This window comes from Halichondria panicea, chromosome 16 (genome assembly GCF_963675165.1).
Source record: "Halichondria panicea chromosome 16, odHalPani1.1, whole genome shotgun sequence".
Lineage (NCBI taxonomy): Eukaryota > Metazoa > Porifera > Demospongiae > Suberitida > Halichondriidae > Halichondria > Halichondria panicea.
The window spans coordinates 5,430,768-5,448,591 of record NC_087392.1 but is presented as its reverse complement, the minus strand read 5'-3'; the positions used below and the strand labels follow the sequence as shown (position 1 = coordinate 5,448,591).

The following is a 17,824-nucleotide window of genomic DNA, read 5'->3' as shown; positions in this document are numbered from 1 at the left end:
TTGGCAAAATTCAAAAACAACATTAATTTTCTCTGAAATAATTAATGAGTGTATAATCGATAGGTTACCATAGAAACAACAGTGTACAACATAGTCTCTTGCATACAGTATACTAGCTCCAATGCAGTCATGGTACACACACTAGTGCTTGTTTGATGAGTGATTTCTGTGACTGGTTGAGAGAGTGAGGGAAGACAATGTTGAACTCTACGATGAGGTCCCCCGACCCAGTCTCCCCCACCAGGGGCATGCCCTCACCAACCACTGTCTTACGATAACCAGGGCTGCACAGGGAGAGGTGAGGATTATGTATACTGTCATACAACAATGAGCTACAGTGTAAGTTTCAACATGATTAATTTTGACCTCACAGCCTTACCAGTGCACGTGCACACAAGTACCATAAACATGTATGTTCCTAAACAAGGCAAACTCATATAGTACTAGTGTACCCATAGTCTATACTAGTGTACCCATAGTCTATACTAGTGTACATTGGAGATGTTATGAGTAATCAAGTTCATTCATACCTCACAATCTCAGTGATGGGTACTCGAATAACACGTCCGTCCAGTGTAGGTACCTCAATAGACCCACCAATCAATGCCTGCACACACACACTATATAAACCTCACAACAGAGCAGAACCACTACAGTCAACTCACAGCCTTGAGTGGGATGTCAGGCTTATACAGCAGGTCAACCCCGTCCCTCTTGAACAACAAGTGTTCTTTATCCTTCACAATAAACACAATATCAGCTGAAGAAAGTAGAGTTAATTATATACAAGTGAGACAATGACATGCTGATACCTGGTATTTTGTTGGGTCCCTGGTCCCCCTCTTTAGGGAATGTTATCCTGGTCCCCTCCTTCCATCCTCTCTTGACTGTGATGGTGAGGATCTTCTCTCGTGTGCTTGTAGTACGACCATCATCATTCAATACCTGCCATAATTTCATTATAAACACATAACTAGAATTTCTTTACATTAGTGAGAGCGCTTATCGTCATAATTACAAGAGTGGCTTGATAAATAGTGCATTTCCTTATTCCTACTGTGTTGTTCCAACGTCCATACAATCATCTGTAAATCGCACCTTTCTGGATATTTTCATTTTCTTTACGCTTCCATTGTATACCTCCTCCAGAGTGAGACAGAGGTCCCTCTCCACTGGGGGGTCTTGTTTAGGTTGGGAGCGTCCCTTTAGACCTCCAAAGCTGACGTAACCATCAGCATCAAGCACAGCCTCAAAGTTGAACAGATCTGCAGTATTACAATCAGAGTACAATCATACCAGTTATAAAGTATGAACGGGAATTTATCTTTGAAATCCAATGTTATTATAACTAGACAATAATGCACAAGCAGTTCTGTTACGAAAATTTGTACTTGTAATTATTTTGTGGGGAATCAATCAAAATGTGTTTACCTGCGAATGGATTGTCTCCTCCAAAGAAGTCAGTGAATACTTTCCTCGAGTTACCATGGAAGGTGTAGCCCTCCACAAAGTCCCCTGCTGCAGTGGGGAGACCAGCCTTGAGGCCCTCCTCTCCAAACTTGTCAAAAGTGATACGTCTGGAAGCTAAAAAATGACGATTTTATGTCACTGTCATCAGTATACCCACTATCCCTGCTTTTCAAAAGCTATGTCCAGAAAATGAAGACCTGCAATGTACGTACATGTAGACACTTACGTTCACACAGGACATCGTAAGCTTCTCCGACCTCGTCAAACTTGTTATCTGCACCGGGAGCTTTGTTCTTGTCTGGGTGATACTTGAGGGAGAGCTTGCGGTACCTGCAATACACCAGTAGAGAGTGTGCAATTAGATCCAGCAGCTCTATAAGTGTGTTACACCTACGTATGTCGTGAATGTATCTACCATTATAAGTATCCTGCACTCCTGTGTATGTGTGATAACAAGTTTAATGGTTAATACTCACGCTTTCTTGACGTCTATGTCCGAGGCATCGCGTGTAATGCCGAGAATAGAGTAGTAATCCTTCCCCATGTCTGTGGAGGGTCTCTTGTTTGCGTTGCTAAGTCGGTTGCTATGTAATAGGTGTGCTTCATCAAGAAGGAAATTAAATGTGCTCTTATTAGAAACAATAAGCTTATCAAGATTTAGCATGATTTTGAGCCCGTGTATTGTACGAGTGTATATAGTAGCTAGCTAGTATTGTAGAGCCAAGCTAAAGAAATGTCGCTCCTAAAGTATGTCAATAGATCTCTGAAGTGTTCTTCTCTGAGGACAGCAGAATATTTCAAAGTTCGTCCAGCGGAATTCCCTCAGACATGTGCATACTCGAGTGATTCTCTATCGGAAACCGACCAGCCAAAGCCAAAGCCAAAAAAGAAAGCCAGAAAATCGTCTCCAACAAAACCTAAAAAGGTAAATCCCAAAACTGAAACTATTAAAATTGAAACCAAATCCACTGAAGTTCTACAAGTGCAGCCGCCGTCTTTCCCATTGGAAGGTGTACAATTGATAAATCACCATGGCGATGATAATATCCCAAAAAATCATCCCAGTGTTGAGAGAGTTGACTCAGCAAATGGTAGTCGTTATTATGTCATTGAGAACAGTGAGGGATCGTTCCGTTTCCCCAGTGTGACCACGATACTAGAGGCCACTCAACCACCGGATATGTACTTTAGACTCCTCAACTGGCGGAAGGGTTTGGTGAAGGAACACGGGGAGAGCAAGTCCATCGATATTGCACAAGGAATCAAACAATCAGGGAAAAACTTCCACAAGGTATATATATACAGTGTATACAAGGTTATACTTGACTCGACTGTGTTTACTGTGTGACTAAACATGTTCATGTATAATTTATATCAAGAGTAGATACTCTTGCTTATAATTAAAGTATCACTATGCACACACAGGTGGACTTATGTGTACACTGTGTGGACGACGTGTATGGGATGTTAATTTGCTTTATTGTAAACAGATGACAAATCTCCTAGATGTGTGTGTGTACAGTATATGCAATAACCTACATGTAAGCTGCGATGTCCCTATTGACTCCATCACAGGTAATAGAACAGGCTCTACTGGACAGTGCTACAAAGGATCTCATTTCCATCACACCTCATGTGAGGGATAAGACAATGTCCACTGCACAACAGAGAGACACTAACACACTGCAGACCTATGTACCACCAGCATACAAGTCACTACAGAGTATCCCTATTCCAGCCAGGAGCATCAAACCATTAGTGAACACTGAAACTATTGCTCTTGGAGATGAAATTGTAGAGGATGTTGAAACTGAATCATTGGCACTTAGCTCTGCTGAAGACTCCACTGATGTCTGTATAGATGATTCAATCACTGTTAATGAAGAGAGGGGCACTCTTGTCTCTGATGCTAACATTGAGGAAGACACTCCACCAGTTGTGAGCGCTAATGATGGTTATATGAAGAGCGTTGAACATGTTCTGAGTGATATTGGGAATGTGTGTGCTCTAGAGAGCTTAGTGACTCACATGGAGCTCGGCTACACTGGCACATTCGACTGCCTCGCTGAGTACAGGTCAGTTTACTACTGTACACTCTAGTCGGTAATTTTCATTGAGTTTGTAGTTCAACGTCTTTCAACAGTCATAACTTTAGCATCGTTGATCCAATGTCAAAAATTTTATGATTTTCTGAAAAAGATCTATCAAATGATGTGTTTCAATCCAAAATTTCGTAGGGGCCACAATTTGTCATTCTTCAGCCTTGGACCGTGGGCATTCATGGTGTGGTCAAATTGGCAAATACTCAAATATGAACTTTAAGGACGTCATTTGATAGGTCTTTTTCTAAGCTTTCAGAAAATCAGAAAATTATTGAAGTTCGATCCACCGAATTATGGGAGATGAAGGAGTATAATATTATACACCATCTACACCATCTGAAAGAGATTTTTGTAACGGAAAATCATAAGATCATTGCAATTGGACCAACTAGACTTAAGATATAACTGTTGAAAGGTAGAGCAGTACACACATGTAAACACACTATTCAGTGTACTAATTACACCATTCACCCCCCCCCCTCCACACACACACACACACCCCTCACCCCCCCACACACACACACACACACGTCCCCCCCCCACACACACACACACACACGTCCCCCCCACACACACACACACCCCTCACCCCCCCCACACACACACACACACACGTCCCCCCCACACACACACACACACACGTCCCCCCACACACACACACACCCCTCCCCCTCCCCCCCACACACACACACACGTACATACACGCACCCCCCCACACACACACACACGTACATACACACACACACACACACACACACACACACACTGTACACAGAGGTGCCCTGAGTGTGATAGACTGGAAGACCTCAAGCAAACCCAAACCCAACCTCTCTGACTGCTTCACCTACCCCCTCCAGGCAGCAGCCTATGCTGGAGCCATCAACCAAGACCCTCACTACCCCTATCAGGTGAGGAGGGGGGAGGAGGAAGTGGTAACTATCCAGCATCACAGTGTGTGTGTACATGTGGTTCATGTAGGAGTTACATTCAAGTAAGATTCTTGGAAATTTAAAGGGATTGTGAAACCACTTTAATAAGCTATGCTTTCATGATCACTACTGACTGTACATTAAAGCTATCCTGACTGGAGGGGTTTCACTTTCCACTGGAGGGCTTCAGCCTATAAGGGCATAGCTGAGTACCCACAACAGTGAAGGTTCACACAAGAACACTATGTACTGACATGTTGGTTCCTGTACCCTGGGTGTAGTAGTGTGCAGTGGAACTAATAGTTACCGTAAACTATTGTAATGTTCGTGTACTAGCAACAAAGGAATGAATCGTTGAAAATAATTAATTATTCGTACTTTAATTAGTGACTGTGCTTCAGAGTGTATTGCAGTGTTTGCAAGTACACTGCTACAAAGTTTTACGTTGATTCTTTTTGACGTAGGTGATGAATGCTCTCATTGTGGTGGTGTACCCTAATGGAGATCCATGCCACGCCCACTTCCTGTCACATGACCAGCTGCTCTCATACTGGGCCGAGTGGTTGGAGCGATTAGAACATTATCAAACACAATTTGCCAGAGATTTGTCACAATTGAGTATTCACAATTGATGCCTTGTATTTTAATATCCATGCAGCTATATTATGCAGATTTCAAACAGTGTTTCATCAATTATTGCCTTGTACTATTGTATGTTGGTTGTGTTATTAATTTTTTATTATGAATAATGATGTCACAGATTAATAATTATGCTAATAGCCCATGCTCTGTGGATACAGTTCATTGATCAATTGACAAGTAAACAAATGCAACAATAAGTATAACAACATAAACTCTACACATGTACGTGTACTAGGACAGTAGTTTGTTAGCTAGTGATGGCAGTGATTATTGCATTGTTTACAGGCACCAGGATCTTGTAGGCTTTGCTGTTGGTTGATGTGTCTGTAGCAAGATGAGGAGCATTGATAAGCATTCAGTGTCTCACCCACATCCTCCTGTTAACACAGGTAACCCTGGGAGCCAACATCCCCACACTGCCCTTAATTCATTGGATACCTTACAAGATATAATTATTAATTTTAGACAAACACTCTGTATAGCAGGTAATTTTCGAGGTCTATAATTTTGCGAAATGAAATTCTGCAGTGAGTGGCAGTCCCACTTCTGTCTTACTGTTGTATTGAACACCCACACATTTTCATGATTGTGGCTTAATTGTTGCAATTAATCCATGAAAAATATGTCCTTCGAAAATTACCCACTATACAGTGATAGATAATTGGAGCTATAGATATAATCATATGTATAATTATTATAGCTTTGTACCCATAAGGTGGCCATGGGGGCTGTGTGTTGTGTTTGCTCCAGTCTACGCACGGCCTCTTGTATGTGTACTGGCTTGAGTGCATGTGGGGGGTGGTGCTTCTTGGCGGGGGGTCCAGGTGGTGGTGGTAGAGGTGACTCACTGACCACCTCTGCCTCTGGAGCAACACTCACCTGTACATGACACACACTGATATAGCATATCATGTCATATTAAAAATAAAATTCCAGAGTTATATTGAAAATCAATTGTCAATTGCCGTACACAATGCTAGCTGGTTAGGACACAATGATAAGGAAGCATCTTTGAAGTGCCTGCAGGGATTTGCCCAGTTTTAAGTGGTGGGTTTTTTCAATCAAAATACATGTGGTACACTAGACAGCCTAAGAGGTGCTCCTGCTGACCACCTCCTCCAACCAATGTGGGCAGATTCCAGGGAAATGAATACATATACATATACGTATGTTCTTGTGTGCAAGTACCCCCCCTCTGCAAGAATGCATTCTATAGCCTGTTAGGGAGGCCTGTCAGATGCTTTGTGATGCATTAATGTGGTAGACTGACCCTCTGCCTCTTCCTGGTGGTGGTCTCTCTTGATGATCTTCTGAGGGAGCTACTGGTGATGGTCAGTCCAGGATCAGCGTCTGCACACATGGGGCCATTGACATAATTATGCATTGAAGAATTTCAAAACTGTGTGAGATTATTACAGCTACATGTAATGTTGTTATTAAGGTAATTACCTATGATTAATTAATGAGCCACAAAGGGACTTGATTTTATCTTTTACCAAAAAACCTCTTCCTTTCTTCAATCACATCTTCAATCACACAAGGGGACTGAAGCATTGGGTGAGAAAACACGGCAAGGGACTATTCCTACACTATACCCATGGCTTCACACACACACACACACGCGTACACCCACACTCCCACGCACACACAATACACACACGCGCGCCCTCCCACACACACACACACAGGTACCTGCGATAGGACTGCCACCCCCGAGGCTGAGAGGAGGGGGTGAGTGTGTGGGTGTGGAGAGAACAAAAGGTCCACTTCCCCTCTCAACAGTGCCAGCTGCTCCGGTGGAGGGTGGGTCAATCAGAGTTGGAGTCTGGCCAACACTTGTGTGTGTGGGTGGCCACTGTCTGGGTGTCCTCAAGCTCATATCACTCTTGACTTGAAGCGATAATTCCACAAGCTAATAATTATAGCACGGAACATGAACCAATCAGACGCTTGCATGTATAGCAGTAAGAGCATAATTATTACACGAAAGTATGGTAGGAAACTGATAGAACTGCGTGATTGTGGGGTTTCAAAATTTACATTTTAATAACATAATTTTCTTAACAGGAACTCTAGCTGTATATCGGTAGTAAACAAAGGATACGTACAAGACTATATTGGGCTTCAACATTATGCAAGTATAAACAAATAAAAATACAATAATACCTTTCTAATTGTCTCGTGTGCCAAGTGACCAATCACATCGATAACGTCTTGTTTAAATCTCAACGATGTGATGTCATCGAGACCAATCCACTCCTTGAATTTACCAGAAATAAAACGATTTCTTTTGTCTGGAATCGCAAAAGAACGAACATTAACGACAAACACATTATTAACCGTACGAATGAACTCACACAAGCATGCACTTTTAGCCGCTGTGAACTCCAAGTATTCTTTAGTGCTCAATCGACTGGTCAGAGCATCTTGTTGCTACATGTATCAAGGTAACAGTTACAAGTCTATTTGTTGAGTTTGGCCCTGGAAGTTGTGTGGTCAATTTTGGCTTCATTTAATATGCTTTACGGGGACTTCTACATGGAAAATGCTAACTTTTAGCTGATTGAAGCTTATCAGCTCTAAAATAGAAGCGCTTTTTACCAATCGTTATATGGAATACCAGTTAAGATAAAATTATGACAAAGTATGACAAAGTATGACAACGTTTGAAGGTCAGACTCAACACAAATAAACTTGCAGTGACCTCAGTCATGATTGGCTCACCTCTAAACGCTGGACCTCCAGCTCATCCATCTCTCCAAGCTTTAGCTCTAATTTGAAGAAATTATAATTATTAAGAATGCCTTCAGTATACAACAACTAAAAGCTAGTACATGCATAGAGGTCCTAATAACAGTGCCTGGTGATAGCCAGTAAAATGCTAGCTAGAACGTGATCACGATCTCATCAACCCACCAGCCTTCTGCAGTGGAGTGAGGAAGTCACGTGCCAGTTGTACCATCTTGACTCCACTGTGAGGAGGGTCACTCAGGTCATCAACTACAGTGGGAGGGGGGAGGCAGTGTACACCTTGCAATAGACAAGAAAGCAAAAATACAACGAGCTTTATCGTATACCTCTGCAGCTATGTCCCAGGGAATGCAATTATTGCATTTTCAGCCAATTAGTAAAGTTGTTATAATTATGATCAATAATAACTTTACTAATAGGCTGAACATCTTCATACATGTATCCGACAATAGTCTACTGAAGCAGTTCATTACAAACAATCCCAAGTCTATAACTGCATGAGGTCACATTCTAGTAACAAGTACGTGCCCTCCGTCTCATCTCTCTCTGTATACTTCAGGTGCTCACACTCAGTGTCATCAAGGTCCTCCACCTCATCCGGCCTGCTATCAATACTCCTAGCTTTCTTCATTTGCCCTCTCAACTCTAAATAGCGGAGTAGACGTTTCAGTTGGTCCTGCATAGGAGGAAAAATAATCAATATACGGAAAAATATTTAACACTTAAACTGTATGTATTGCCAATAAAGACATAAAATTAGTACATTTGAACAATACGCTGCATGTTTGTATATACAGCAAGACACTCGTAGACCAATGTTGACAACCAAGTGATATCCGCTATTCCCACGTCCAATATGTCACCCCAGGAACTGTCTATCTGTTTGCTCACATTCCAACCGCATGGCTCAACATGTGTACAATGTGTCCGCATATAATTAAATTAACAGAGTGGGCGGTATTTTGGCATGCCCTGGGGCAACAGTTGCACGGCTTCAGTCTGGTACCTGGTCTTTTCTCAGGAGAAACATCACGTCCTCCAATCGGACAATCCTCCCCCTGGCATCTCTCATGCTGGCAACACGTGATGCTCTCGAAACCTGGGAAACAAAACCACATCCATATTATTATTATGATTGGGATTTTTATACAGGATATCTTCATCTTTTTGAAGTATAACTCTTCTACCACACACACACACTTCTACCACACCCACCCACACACACACATGCACGCACGCACACACACACACACCCACACACACACACGCACATCACCCACACCCACACACACACACACATCACCCACACACACGGTACACACACTGTCAGTTATGTATTGTACACATACCAAGTCTCTCATCTGATGTCTAGTAAATTCCTCCACCAGCAGAGCACTCTCAGGGTTAGGGTGTTTGGCATCACCAAACACATACCTGGAGAGATGAACATTGTGACAAGTTACACACAGGTTACCACCACTAAGGTGTGCAGCTCACATCATGCTTTGTATCTGCTCCTGAAACATGCCCTCAGAGGTCGTCTCAGAGGTCATCTTAACGAGTGCAGCAGCTGTGGGAAGAGTGAGTACTGAAGGAATGCACATTGCAAGCACTGACAAACCAAAACTGAAACAGCTTCAACTTCTGAATGATGAGTTACAGCCTCTGACCTGGATGCTGGCACACATCTACACACGTAATTGGAATGGTAAAAAATTGAGGTCCAGAGAAAATAGGGCAAGCATTTAGATAACAATACTAGCCAGCCAACGTACATATGTACGTAGCAACCGCGTACCGGGTGATAGACCTAGTAATTATTGTACTGGGCTTTGGGCCACTGTTGTCTAATGGGGCTATGACATATGCTGCAGCACTAGTCATCTCTATGGAGGGCATCAGTAAGCTAGTAATGGATGCCAGCACAACTTACCAAGAGGTCTCCTAGATCCTACACAGTTCGCCAGCACCTCGCAATCAATTTACCGTACCGCATTTTCGTTTTTTCGCTTCGCAAATCTATGATCCTTGTGCAGATTGAAAAGCTATTCGCAAACGTTTTTTCTCTCGCAAACTATTCTAGTAATCTAATACGGTAATTAGCGCGCTAATTCTACCACTCACAGAGATTGAGGAAGCAGAACAATAGATCTCTCCATGTGGACCCCCAGCTGAGATAACGCCAAGCCCAACTCGAAGCTGTACAAGTACGTAGCGCTGTATAATAGAAGTGATGTTACTCTGAAAGCAAGTTTGCAAGATTTGTCAGGCTCTGCAGATATATAGACACAGCTAAAAAAAATCGGTTTCTACACCCACTGTCCATTGTTACCTGCTTGCATCACTTAGTATCAAGAAATGCCTACTATCATGTCCTCCCCTCCTGCTGCTCCAACTCCTACGGACAACGGCAACCATATCCCAGGTCTACCCACACCAGACAAAGCTTACAACAATGGCATATCATCGCCTGAGAAAACGTTTCGTGGCGAGAGGACCTTCTCCGAGGTGCTTGCGGAGTATCCAGGAGAACTAGTGCGTACCAACAGCCCTAACTTTGTCTGCACCATCTTGCCTTCCCACTGGCGTTGCAACAAGACCCTACCAGTCCCCTTCAAGGTCCTCTCACTCAGTGATGTGATGGATGGTACTAAAGTTATCCTGTCTGCTGGGAATGATGAAAATTGCTCTGCAGAACTTAGAAATCACACGGCTAATTTCAAGAATCAAGTTGCGAGGTTCAACGATCTTCGATTCGTAGGACGCTCTGGAAGAGGTGAGATTGATACAGCTGCAGCTATGCATACCTCAGCTCTTGTATTGCCATTACTCACTTGCGTATGTCGTACATTTAAGTGTCATTATGTTCACCTGTCACTGTCAATAATAATTAGTTTTTTTTTTGCAATTTAGCCTAATTAGGGATTTACCTCCTCTACAATATATGTTCATATTCTCGTACTTATTTGCAGGCAAGATGCTGACGGTGCACATCACTGTGCTGACTGAGCCAGCCCAGTACGCTACCTATAGTCACGCTATCAAGGTCACGGTGGACGGCCCCAGGGAACCAAGACGTATGTGTGAGCCTACATGTTCCTTACAATGTACCTATGCAATTTATTGACTGTTTGTGGTATTTTGCGCAACCACGTTGCCTGTTGATTGGTACCCATGATTAACGCCACTATTGTCTTGCATTATTCATGTATTGGGTATTTGCTAGTAGCCTTTCATATCAGAGCTGCTATGTTTACAAATATAATGGAATTTTGTTGTATAATTTGATCCACCCTCTAGTGTGTTTGAATATTGTTACTTGCGTGTTTGCACATGTTGTTCTTAGTAGTACTTTGTCTATCACAACTTTTTGAGCCTTTGAGCTAAAAATAATGAGAATTTTGTCATGGTTTGAATAGCGTGCCTGATTGTGGCAATCAAGCGCATCATTTAACAGACATCTGGCTTTTGTTTGTCCATAATCATTATAACTGTCTGCAGGTGCAAATTGATTCTATAATGAAGTGCAAATGAGGAGCTGTATTTAGCATTAATTTACAAGTTACCCAGTGTGTGTTGTGTGTGTGTTGTGTGAACACTTTCGTATTGTTATGAAAAATTTCCAAAGTGTTGTCTACAACTTGTGTGGTCTATCCAGCGTTCATCTAACATTAACACACTGATCTGTGACAAACAGAGCCATGCTTGAGTGATTCACATTTTTTTTTATATTTTTAGGTAATCGGTCTCGAGTACATGACATGGAACACCCGTACATGCGCTCGGGTCAGTTCATGCACATCCCCGGCCTGCAAGGTGGATCTAATGTGCAGCTGCTCAAAGATGGCCGCCTAGCCCACGGGATGGACGATCCAAGACTCCAGAACATTCACGATATAGGTGCGTTACATTGCATGTGCGCGAGTACAGTGTCTAATAGTGGTCAGACAAACAGTGGCTGTAATAAAGAGGTGGCCTGCTAACACAGGTACAAAAACATGCTATGGAGACTATGGGGCCCATTAACCTGGCTGTATAGAGGGTGGTCACAATAGACTGGCTAGACTGTATCACTGGCTTCACTGTATCACTGTGTGTTTAGGTGCCTGCATTTTGTCTCTGTGTTCTTTATAAAATAGTAGCCTACTCAGTTTGTCAGAATGCAAGTTACCAGCTAATAACTGCATCTTGATAAGATCAGCTGAGTTGGAGGTGTGTGTGAGTTTGGGACCACAGTGGAGTACCACTAGCCCTGTAGTATGTGGTAATCTGATGCAATGTGGCTGCGTTTTTTAATTCCCTTTTTTGCTTCAAAACTTACCTATCCTTATCAATTTCGAGGTCTTTGAATTTCCCTAAGTATTTGGGTATTGTTTTGCTGTACATGAGTTTGTTTGGGTCTTGTACTATACACAGCTGTATACATGTTTCTCTATAGTTACAAGAATGTCAGTGGTAAAAATAAGTTACAAACTTGTACAAGTTATCATGTGCTGGTTATCCAAGTGGAAATTTACTCTCTTCCCTTGTATGTCATCCATTAGCTGTTCATATGCTAGAGCTAATTCAGTGAGTCAGTGTGATGTGTTGATTGGCCTGCAGGTGGTGGCTGATTAGTGTAGTGGTGTCTAGTCTATTCAAATGTGACTGGTGTTAATCACTTGTTCACCAGTGTCAGATATGGGCTGTCATATAATTATGAGTGCCTGTGTGTCAGATATGGGTGCTTGTGTGTGGGAGGCTGCTAAGAGTGCAGTTCCTGTTAGCTAAACCTCTGTAAAGCTGTATCTGTGTGTGTGTGTGATATTATAGCAAGTGACTTTTTTCTAGCTAGCTCACAAATAGCTAGAGTGAGTTTACCATGCTGTGCTGTATTTGTATAGAGGTTTTAAATTACAATTTGGTAATGGAAGTTGCTCATTGGAAAATTGTTGGTGTAATTGTTGTGTGTGGGCAGGCAAAGGCAATTATCACCATGGAAGTTGAATACTTACTCATTTTAATGTGTTTACTAAAGCCATCTGCTGTTGAAGCCAGCCAGGTGTGGTGTAGTATGTTGGATGCTTTTGAAGCTGGTAAGCTAAACTTGCTCATTAAAGAGTTTTCTTACTAATTCCTGGAGTACTAGGAAGGAACACCAATTAAGACTGCCTATGTGATGTGGTGGACTCAGAGGGAGCATGTAACCTGGTACTCTCAGTGTAGTACACCCACTCTAAACCACTGGCTGTACACAATACATTCCTCTAGCTACTATAGAAATTAATATAATTATTTGTGACAATTTAGTCCATCTGTTTTTGAAATTCTGTGGTAAAAAGGTTTTTGTCATGCAATTAAACCCTGTTTGTCTTGGTCCACTTGGCTTGTGTGATGTCACCAATGATGAGGTATGTGATGTAAACAAGTCACTTCCTTTAGGCCAACAAAAGCTGCTCTGTAGTCCAGTGATGTCACACCATGCTGCTCCCTTGGGAACACTAGCTGACAGTCAATACTGTGCTTAGGAAGTGCAGCTCATACTTGAATGGGTTTAGATGAACTGTAGATAAGGAAGCTTCCATTGAAATTCAGGAACATTTAATTTTAATACAATTTTTGAGGTCTATTGTCTCTTTGACAATGCTTTAAAGCTAGCTCTGTTTATTGGTCTAGTGTAGAGGTTAGCTCAGCTGGTAACCCTGTGTGGAGGTTAGCTCAGCTGGTAACCCTGTGTGGAGGTTAGCTCAGCTGGTAACCCTGTGTGGAGGTTAGCTCAGCTGGTAACCCTGTGTGTGGAGGTTAGCTCAGCTGGTAACCCTGTGTGGAGGTTAGCTCAGCTGGTAACCCTGTGTGTGGAGGTTAGCTCAGCTGGTAACCCTGTGTGGAGGTTAGCTCAGCTGGTAACCCTGTGTGTGGAGGTTAGCTCAGCTGGTAACCCTGTGTGGAGGTTAGCTCAGCTGGTAACCCTGTGTGGTTCCACACACCAATCGTTAACCACCAAGGTTTTGTCTGGTGGCCTATTTCACTTACTTCAAGTACTACGCTGCCATGATGGTTTAGTGGTTCTTGGCTTCTGGTGTACTAGCTATTTTACATAACTATGCATGAAACAGTCACTATTACTTTTAATTCGCTACAATATCTTGAACACTGGCAGTTTTCTTGCATCAGGTACTCTTTTCTTTTGACTAGATAAACAAAGTTGTAGATGTACATCTTTTGAAGTTTTTGCAACTGATAATTTGTAGCTGAGCAAGCAGTTTGGCTAATTACTGGTTTTCAAGTGGTTTCATAGGTTACTCTAAAGTTTGTTTTTGTACACAGTTTGTGTAGTGCTTTGGTCACTAGCCAGAGTCAACTGTGGCTTTATCCTATTCTTGCCCCAGCAAGCCTTTCCTCCATTTTGCATTTGTGCCTCCTATAGGATAGCTGTTCAGACAGACCCTGTATACACTGTAATCACAGCACAATCTGCAAACCATCCATCCGTTAAGTGTGCAAATTTAAATGCAAATGTCTTCAAGAGCTGAGAGGTTACACGGCTATTATAGTTATGTAGCTGAGCTAAAAAAATAGACAGTGTATAGCACAAAATAAGTGCTACAGCCATTGAAGTGCGCTGCTAATGCGTCCATTTGCCAGTAATGACTGTTGACACACATCATTAGGATTACAGTGAGTTATGGTAGACTGTGTGTCTGCATGACAATGCCTCTCTGGTACTGTCAGTACTCTAGTACTGTGGGACAATGCTCCTCTGTACAGTACTCTAGTACTGTGGGACAATGCTCCTCTGTACAGTATTCTAGTACTCTGCTATAGTATAGTGTGAATGTTACTCATGTGTTGTCATAACTACTCTGTGTACTCTCTCACCAGAATAGCATTTGTTGGTCACTATGTATTTTCAAACAATAACCCCCCCTACAGTTTATAATATAGTATGTGGTAGATTGCTTCGTGTTGGCATGGCTACCCTGCAAATTCTCACCTCTCACCCAAACAATCTATTAATTGTCAATTATGCATATAAAAAAAAAAGTTTGCAATGAAATTTAATTGACCCCCCCCTCCACACACACACACAGTGGCGTTTAATAGCGCCAATGGTGGACCAGATGTTCCCCTGCCCACCTGGCCCCCCTCTTCCCCTCATATCCCTGGTAAGTTAATGCATGTTCAAACACAAAGATATATACAGCTGCATACGCTAGTGACTGAACATTAAGCCGCCTTTGTGTACATTGTGAAGAATATTTGTGGTTGAAAGTGGCCCTACTTGGTCTGCCAGCTGCAGCCAGCACCACTTCCGGCTGAGGTCAGTCCCCTGACAAAGGCTAATATAAAATGCTGTACTGGTATGGAGAAACACTTGAAGGGTAATCTTATCCTAAAATCTAGGAACCCTCAAAACTTAGCTTTGCCTGGCGCCACTCGTCCTATGTCCCAACACCTGTCAGCATGTATAGCTTCCATCAGGCATATGGCTCATTCATCAGCATCATAATGGGCTAGCAACATCACTCTAATTTGTAAGAGAGCCGGGATTTAGTCACAATATCTATTTCCTTGTCAAAATAGTATACTCTTGATATAACTTTGTTACCCATGAAAATATTTGTTTTTTATTTTTTGGCATTTTAAAACACTTGTTTTTCCTGCTCCTTGCAGGTATGAGGTCCCCCTCTGTATGGCAGTATCCTGCGCTGGTTACCCCCACCTGTGCGACCAATGGAACGACAGTATCTTTAACCCGAAGTGGCTCAGTGGCTCAGAGTGACTCCATGAGTAATGGCAGCGCCACTCCTCCCACCGGCGAACATCACTCTCAATCACACATCGTCACGAATGGAGACACCAAATTCATCTTCCCTCAAAGTATTCCTATATCTCCCGGACTCTTTAACAGCCCTACCTTCTTTAGCGCTTGTGCTACTAGCGGTGTGACCCCTTGCACTCCGACCTTATTGGCCCCTGCTATCGGAATATCCGAGCCTTATCTTCGAGCCCCTGGCCCTATGTACTCACCATTTGCACTGGCACCACCCGTTCATGGATCACTTCCCAAGACGCCCACTCTACCCCCACCCTCCCCTCACACGATAGTGGGCGGAGCTTTCCCACTGGTTTCCCAAAGTCTACCCACATCCGCTACTCTTGTGTCATCTCCTTTTCGCAACAACGGTAATTATTATTTTGATGAAATGACCAGACCAAGTGTACCATATGCAATAACCTTCTCAGGTTCATGTATTTCTCCCAAGAAGAACAGAGCTCATGCCATGTTTTTCCCCACCACCACAATTACGGCCAACGGGGTGGCGAAAGTGACTACTCTTGAGAATGGAGCAGCTGCTTTTGACCACTCTAACAGGGCCGAAAGCATGAGCATGGACGACGGGGGACGCAGGGGCTCTCCAGTGGTGATCAAAATGGAACCGAATGGACCCCCCTCTTGCTGTGTGGGTGATGAATAAATTCAGGTGTGTATGTTTTGCAATTTGAGAGCCTATTAGAGTGGTACCCCCTATCTTGTTGGCTTGGTTACTATCTGTTGGGGTAGATCAGAGCTGGTTGCTAAGGTCTGACTAAGTGAAGTCATAGTCTTTGTATGGTGATAATGGGCCTTGTATAAAGTGTGTGGGAATGTCAACAAAATTAGTCAACTTGGCATTCAATTTGTGTCTTCAATAGGGACACTTAGATATTGATTTTTGATAGACTGACCACTTCCTTAATTGATTGATTTATTTATTTTGCTTTTTTTATTTCCTTGCACAGGTTTATGGCCGCTAAAACAGAGCATACAGGATATTTAGAATGGTCTCCCCCTTCAGGTCTACAAGTATATACAGTGAACACATCTCTTGTATAGTAATCACTGTCACGCACAAACATTGGTATAGCTACGTGTATGTACAAGTCATCTCTTACTTGTGTCTATGTCTTAAATTTCTCTGTTTCTTCTTTATTGTTGTACATGTATCAAATAAATCACTCTGAAGCAGCACTTGAGCATTTTTGCCTACTGTGCTACTAAACCTAGAACCCCGACCCTGACCCTCAAAAGCTATCACTGTACAATGATCAATCATGCAGACTCTCACTATTCATTGATTCTTAATTTTACTTAGCTTTGGCATATTACAATTTTTCTTTATACGTGATTTCTCTGTGAAATTTTGTCACTTATTATATCGGCCCAGATTCTCGCGACATTCATGGTGGCATTTCAGTGTTTTGTTGTTTTTGTATGTTTTTACTCTTTTATTGAGCTTTACCCTTCCTTTTGTTGTGCCACCATAAACCAATTAAAGCCAATAGGCAATGAAATTTCTTTAACATAAATATAATTCAATGCATGATTAAATGTACATCACTTAAAATTAATTTGCATGTTAATGTATGAGTGGATTTGCATGCAGCTATGGTGGTGTAGCTTCCTTGCTCTTAAGGGTCTTCAATGGCTTACCAGGAACTTCTCTCTAAGTAAGAAGCCTGAGAAAACAAACCCACAGTGCAAATCGAATTAGATTAGTGTAGTTGGCAGACTCAAGGTCTTCTCAGTTTATTCATGGATGGGTATCAAAGAACAGGCAGATGTTCAGCTCTTGGCAGCAGCCAGAGATCTGCACCAGATAATGGGCACTAATTACCTGACCTGCTGTGTACATTCATGTGGTCTATATGTGTATTACTGTGGTCTACCATAATTGTTTCTTTAAATTTCCAGGTGAGAATGGTTGTAGTTGGTTTTTGTGGGTCACCATTGTCAACCCAGCTGGTCTCTGTGTCAGGTTTGTGGGGCCCTGCAGGTTAGAGCTAGTTACCATGGTGATTTGGTGATGATTCAAACCTGTGCCATAATTATGCTTCCACAATAATAATTCAGCCACTGTAGCTGAGCATAATTTATTATGGTACTTCTTTTTATTATTGGCATGGAAA

The 17,824-nt window shown here is 42.4% G+C and overlaps 4 protein-coding genes across 6 annotated transcripts; 2 read left to right on the top strand and 2 right to left on the bottom strand.

Moving 5' to 3' along the window:
* Positions 1 to 9: 9 nt before the first annotated feature.
* LOC135350562 (dnaJ homolog subfamily B member 1-like) lies at positions 10 to 2,103 on the bottom strand. The gene is made up of 8 exons (XM_064549400.1): positions 1,947 to 2,103; positions 1,697 to 1,800; positions 1,432 to 1,584; positions 1,099 to 1,265; positions 813 to 945; positions 666 to 760; positions 531 to 607; positions 10 to 284 (listed from the first exon to the last, which is right to left on the bottom strand). The coding sequence occupies exons 1-8, from the start codon at positions 2,012 to 2,014 to the stop codon at positions 128 to 130; spliced, it is 954 nt and encodes a 317-aa protein (XP_064405470.1). The 5' UTR covers positions 2,015 to 2,103; the 3' UTR covers positions 10 to 127.
* Positions 2,104 to 2,203: 100 nt separating this feature from the next.
* On the top strand, positions 2,204 to 5,309 carry LOC135350545 (uncharacterized). Its single transcript, XM_064549378.1, has 4 exons — positions 2,204 to 2,761; positions 3,046 to 3,545; positions 4,348 to 4,480; positions 4,966 to 5,309. Exons 1-4 carry the CDS (start codon positions 2,204 to 2,206, stop codon positions 5,131 to 5,133), a joined length of 1,359 nt encoding a protein of 452 aa, XP_064405448.1. The 3' UTR covers positions 5,134 to 5,309.
* Positions 5,310 to 5,317: 8 nt separating this feature from the next.
* On the bottom strand, positions 5,318 to 9,875 carry LOC135350549 (transcription initiation protein SPT3 homolog). Its single transcript, XM_064549383.1, has 13 exons — positions 9,828 to 9,875; positions 9,392 to 9,464; positions 9,244 to 9,328; positions 8,901 to 8,993; positions 8,423 to 8,570; positions 8,060 to 8,143; positions 7,868 to 7,914; positions 7,501 to 7,576; positions 7,310 to 7,437; positions 6,836 to 7,055; positions 6,414 to 6,493; positions 5,852 to 6,025; positions 5,318 to 5,467 (listed from the first exon to the last, which is right to left on the bottom strand). The coding sequence occupies exons 2-13, from the start codon at positions 9,445 to 9,447 to the stop codon at positions 5,423 to 5,425; spliced, it is 1,236 nt and encodes a 411-aa protein (XP_064405453.1). The 5' UTR covers positions 9,448 to 9,464; positions 9,828 to 9,875; the 3' UTR covers positions 5,318 to 5,422.
* A 199-nt stretch (positions 9,876 to 10,074) lies between these two features.
* On the top strand, positions 10,075 to 17,229 carry LOC135350542 (runt-related transcription factor 3-like). 3 transcript variants are annotated; one of them, XM_064549375.1, is made up of 7 exons: positions 10,075 to 10,670; positions 10,867 to 10,977; positions 11,633 to 11,794; positions 14,965 to 15,039; positions 15,548 to 16,060; positions 16,121 to 16,338; positions 16,658 to 17,229. In XM_064549375.1, the coding sequence occupies exons 1-7, from the start codon at positions 10,253 to 10,255 to the stop codon at positions 16,670 to 16,672; spliced, it is 1,512 nt and encodes a 503-aa protein (XP_064405445.1). In that variant the 5' UTR covers positions 10,075 to 10,252; the 3' UTR covers positions 16,673 to 17,229. The 3 variants fall into 3 exon arrangements, with proteins under 3 accessions (XP_064405445.1, XP_064405444.1, XP_064405446.1); XM_064549374.1 differs by having other exon boundaries at positions 10,078 to 10,670; positions 16,121 to 16,359; XM_064549376.1 differs by having other exon boundaries at positions 10,079 to 10,670; positions 10,867 to 10,971; positions 16,121 to 16,359.
* Positions 17,230 to 17,824: the final 595 nt, after the last annotated feature.

Coding starts and splice junctions, on each gene's coding strand:
- LOC135350562 (XM_064549400.1), bottom strand. CDS start 2,014: ATGGGGAAGGATTACTACTCTATTCTCGGCATTACACGCGATGCCTCG. Junction 1,585..1,696: donor TTACGATGTCCTGTGTGAAC/GTAAGTGTCTAC, acceptor GTCATTTTTTAG/CTTCCAGACGTATCACTTTT. Junction 608..665: donor CTGACATCCCACTCAAGGCT/GTGAGTTGACTG, acceptor GTGTGTGTGCAG/GCATTGATTGGTGGGTCTAT.
- LOC135350545 (XM_064549378.1), top strand. CDS start 2,204: ATGTCGCTCCTAAAGTATGTCAATAGATCTCTGAAGTGTTCTTCTCTG. Junction 2,762..3,045: donor CAGGGAAAAACTTCCACAAG/GTATATATATAC, acceptor ACTCCATCACAG/GTAATAGAACAGGCTCTACT. Junction 3,546..4,347: donor GACTGCCTCGCTGAGTACAG/GTCAGTTTACTA, acceptor CACTGTACACAG/AGGTGCCCTGAGTGTGATAG.
- LOC135350549 (XM_064549383.1), bottom strand. CDS start 9,447: ATGACCTCTGAGACGACCTCTGAGGGCATGTTTCAGGAGCAGATACAA. Junction 9,329..9,391: donor GAGCAGATACAAAGCATGAT/GTGAGCTGCACA, acceptor TCATCTCTCCAG/GTATGTGTTTGGTGATGCCA. Junction 6,494..6,835: donor GGGTGGCAGTCCTATCGCAG/GTACCTGTGTGT, acceptor CCATGTGTGCAG/ACGCTGATCCTGGACTGACC.
- LOC135350542 (XM_064549375.1), top strand. CDS start 10,253: ATGCCTACTATCATGTCCTCCCCTCCTGCTGCTCCAACTCCTACGGAC. Junction 10,671..10,866: donor CGTAGGACGCTCTGGAAGAG/GTGAGATTGATA, acceptor ACTTATTTGCAG/GCAAGATGCTGACGGTGCAC. Junction 11,795..14,964: donor CCAGAACATTCACGATATAG/GTGCGTTACATT, acceptor ACACACACACAG/TGGCGTTTAATAGCGCCAAT.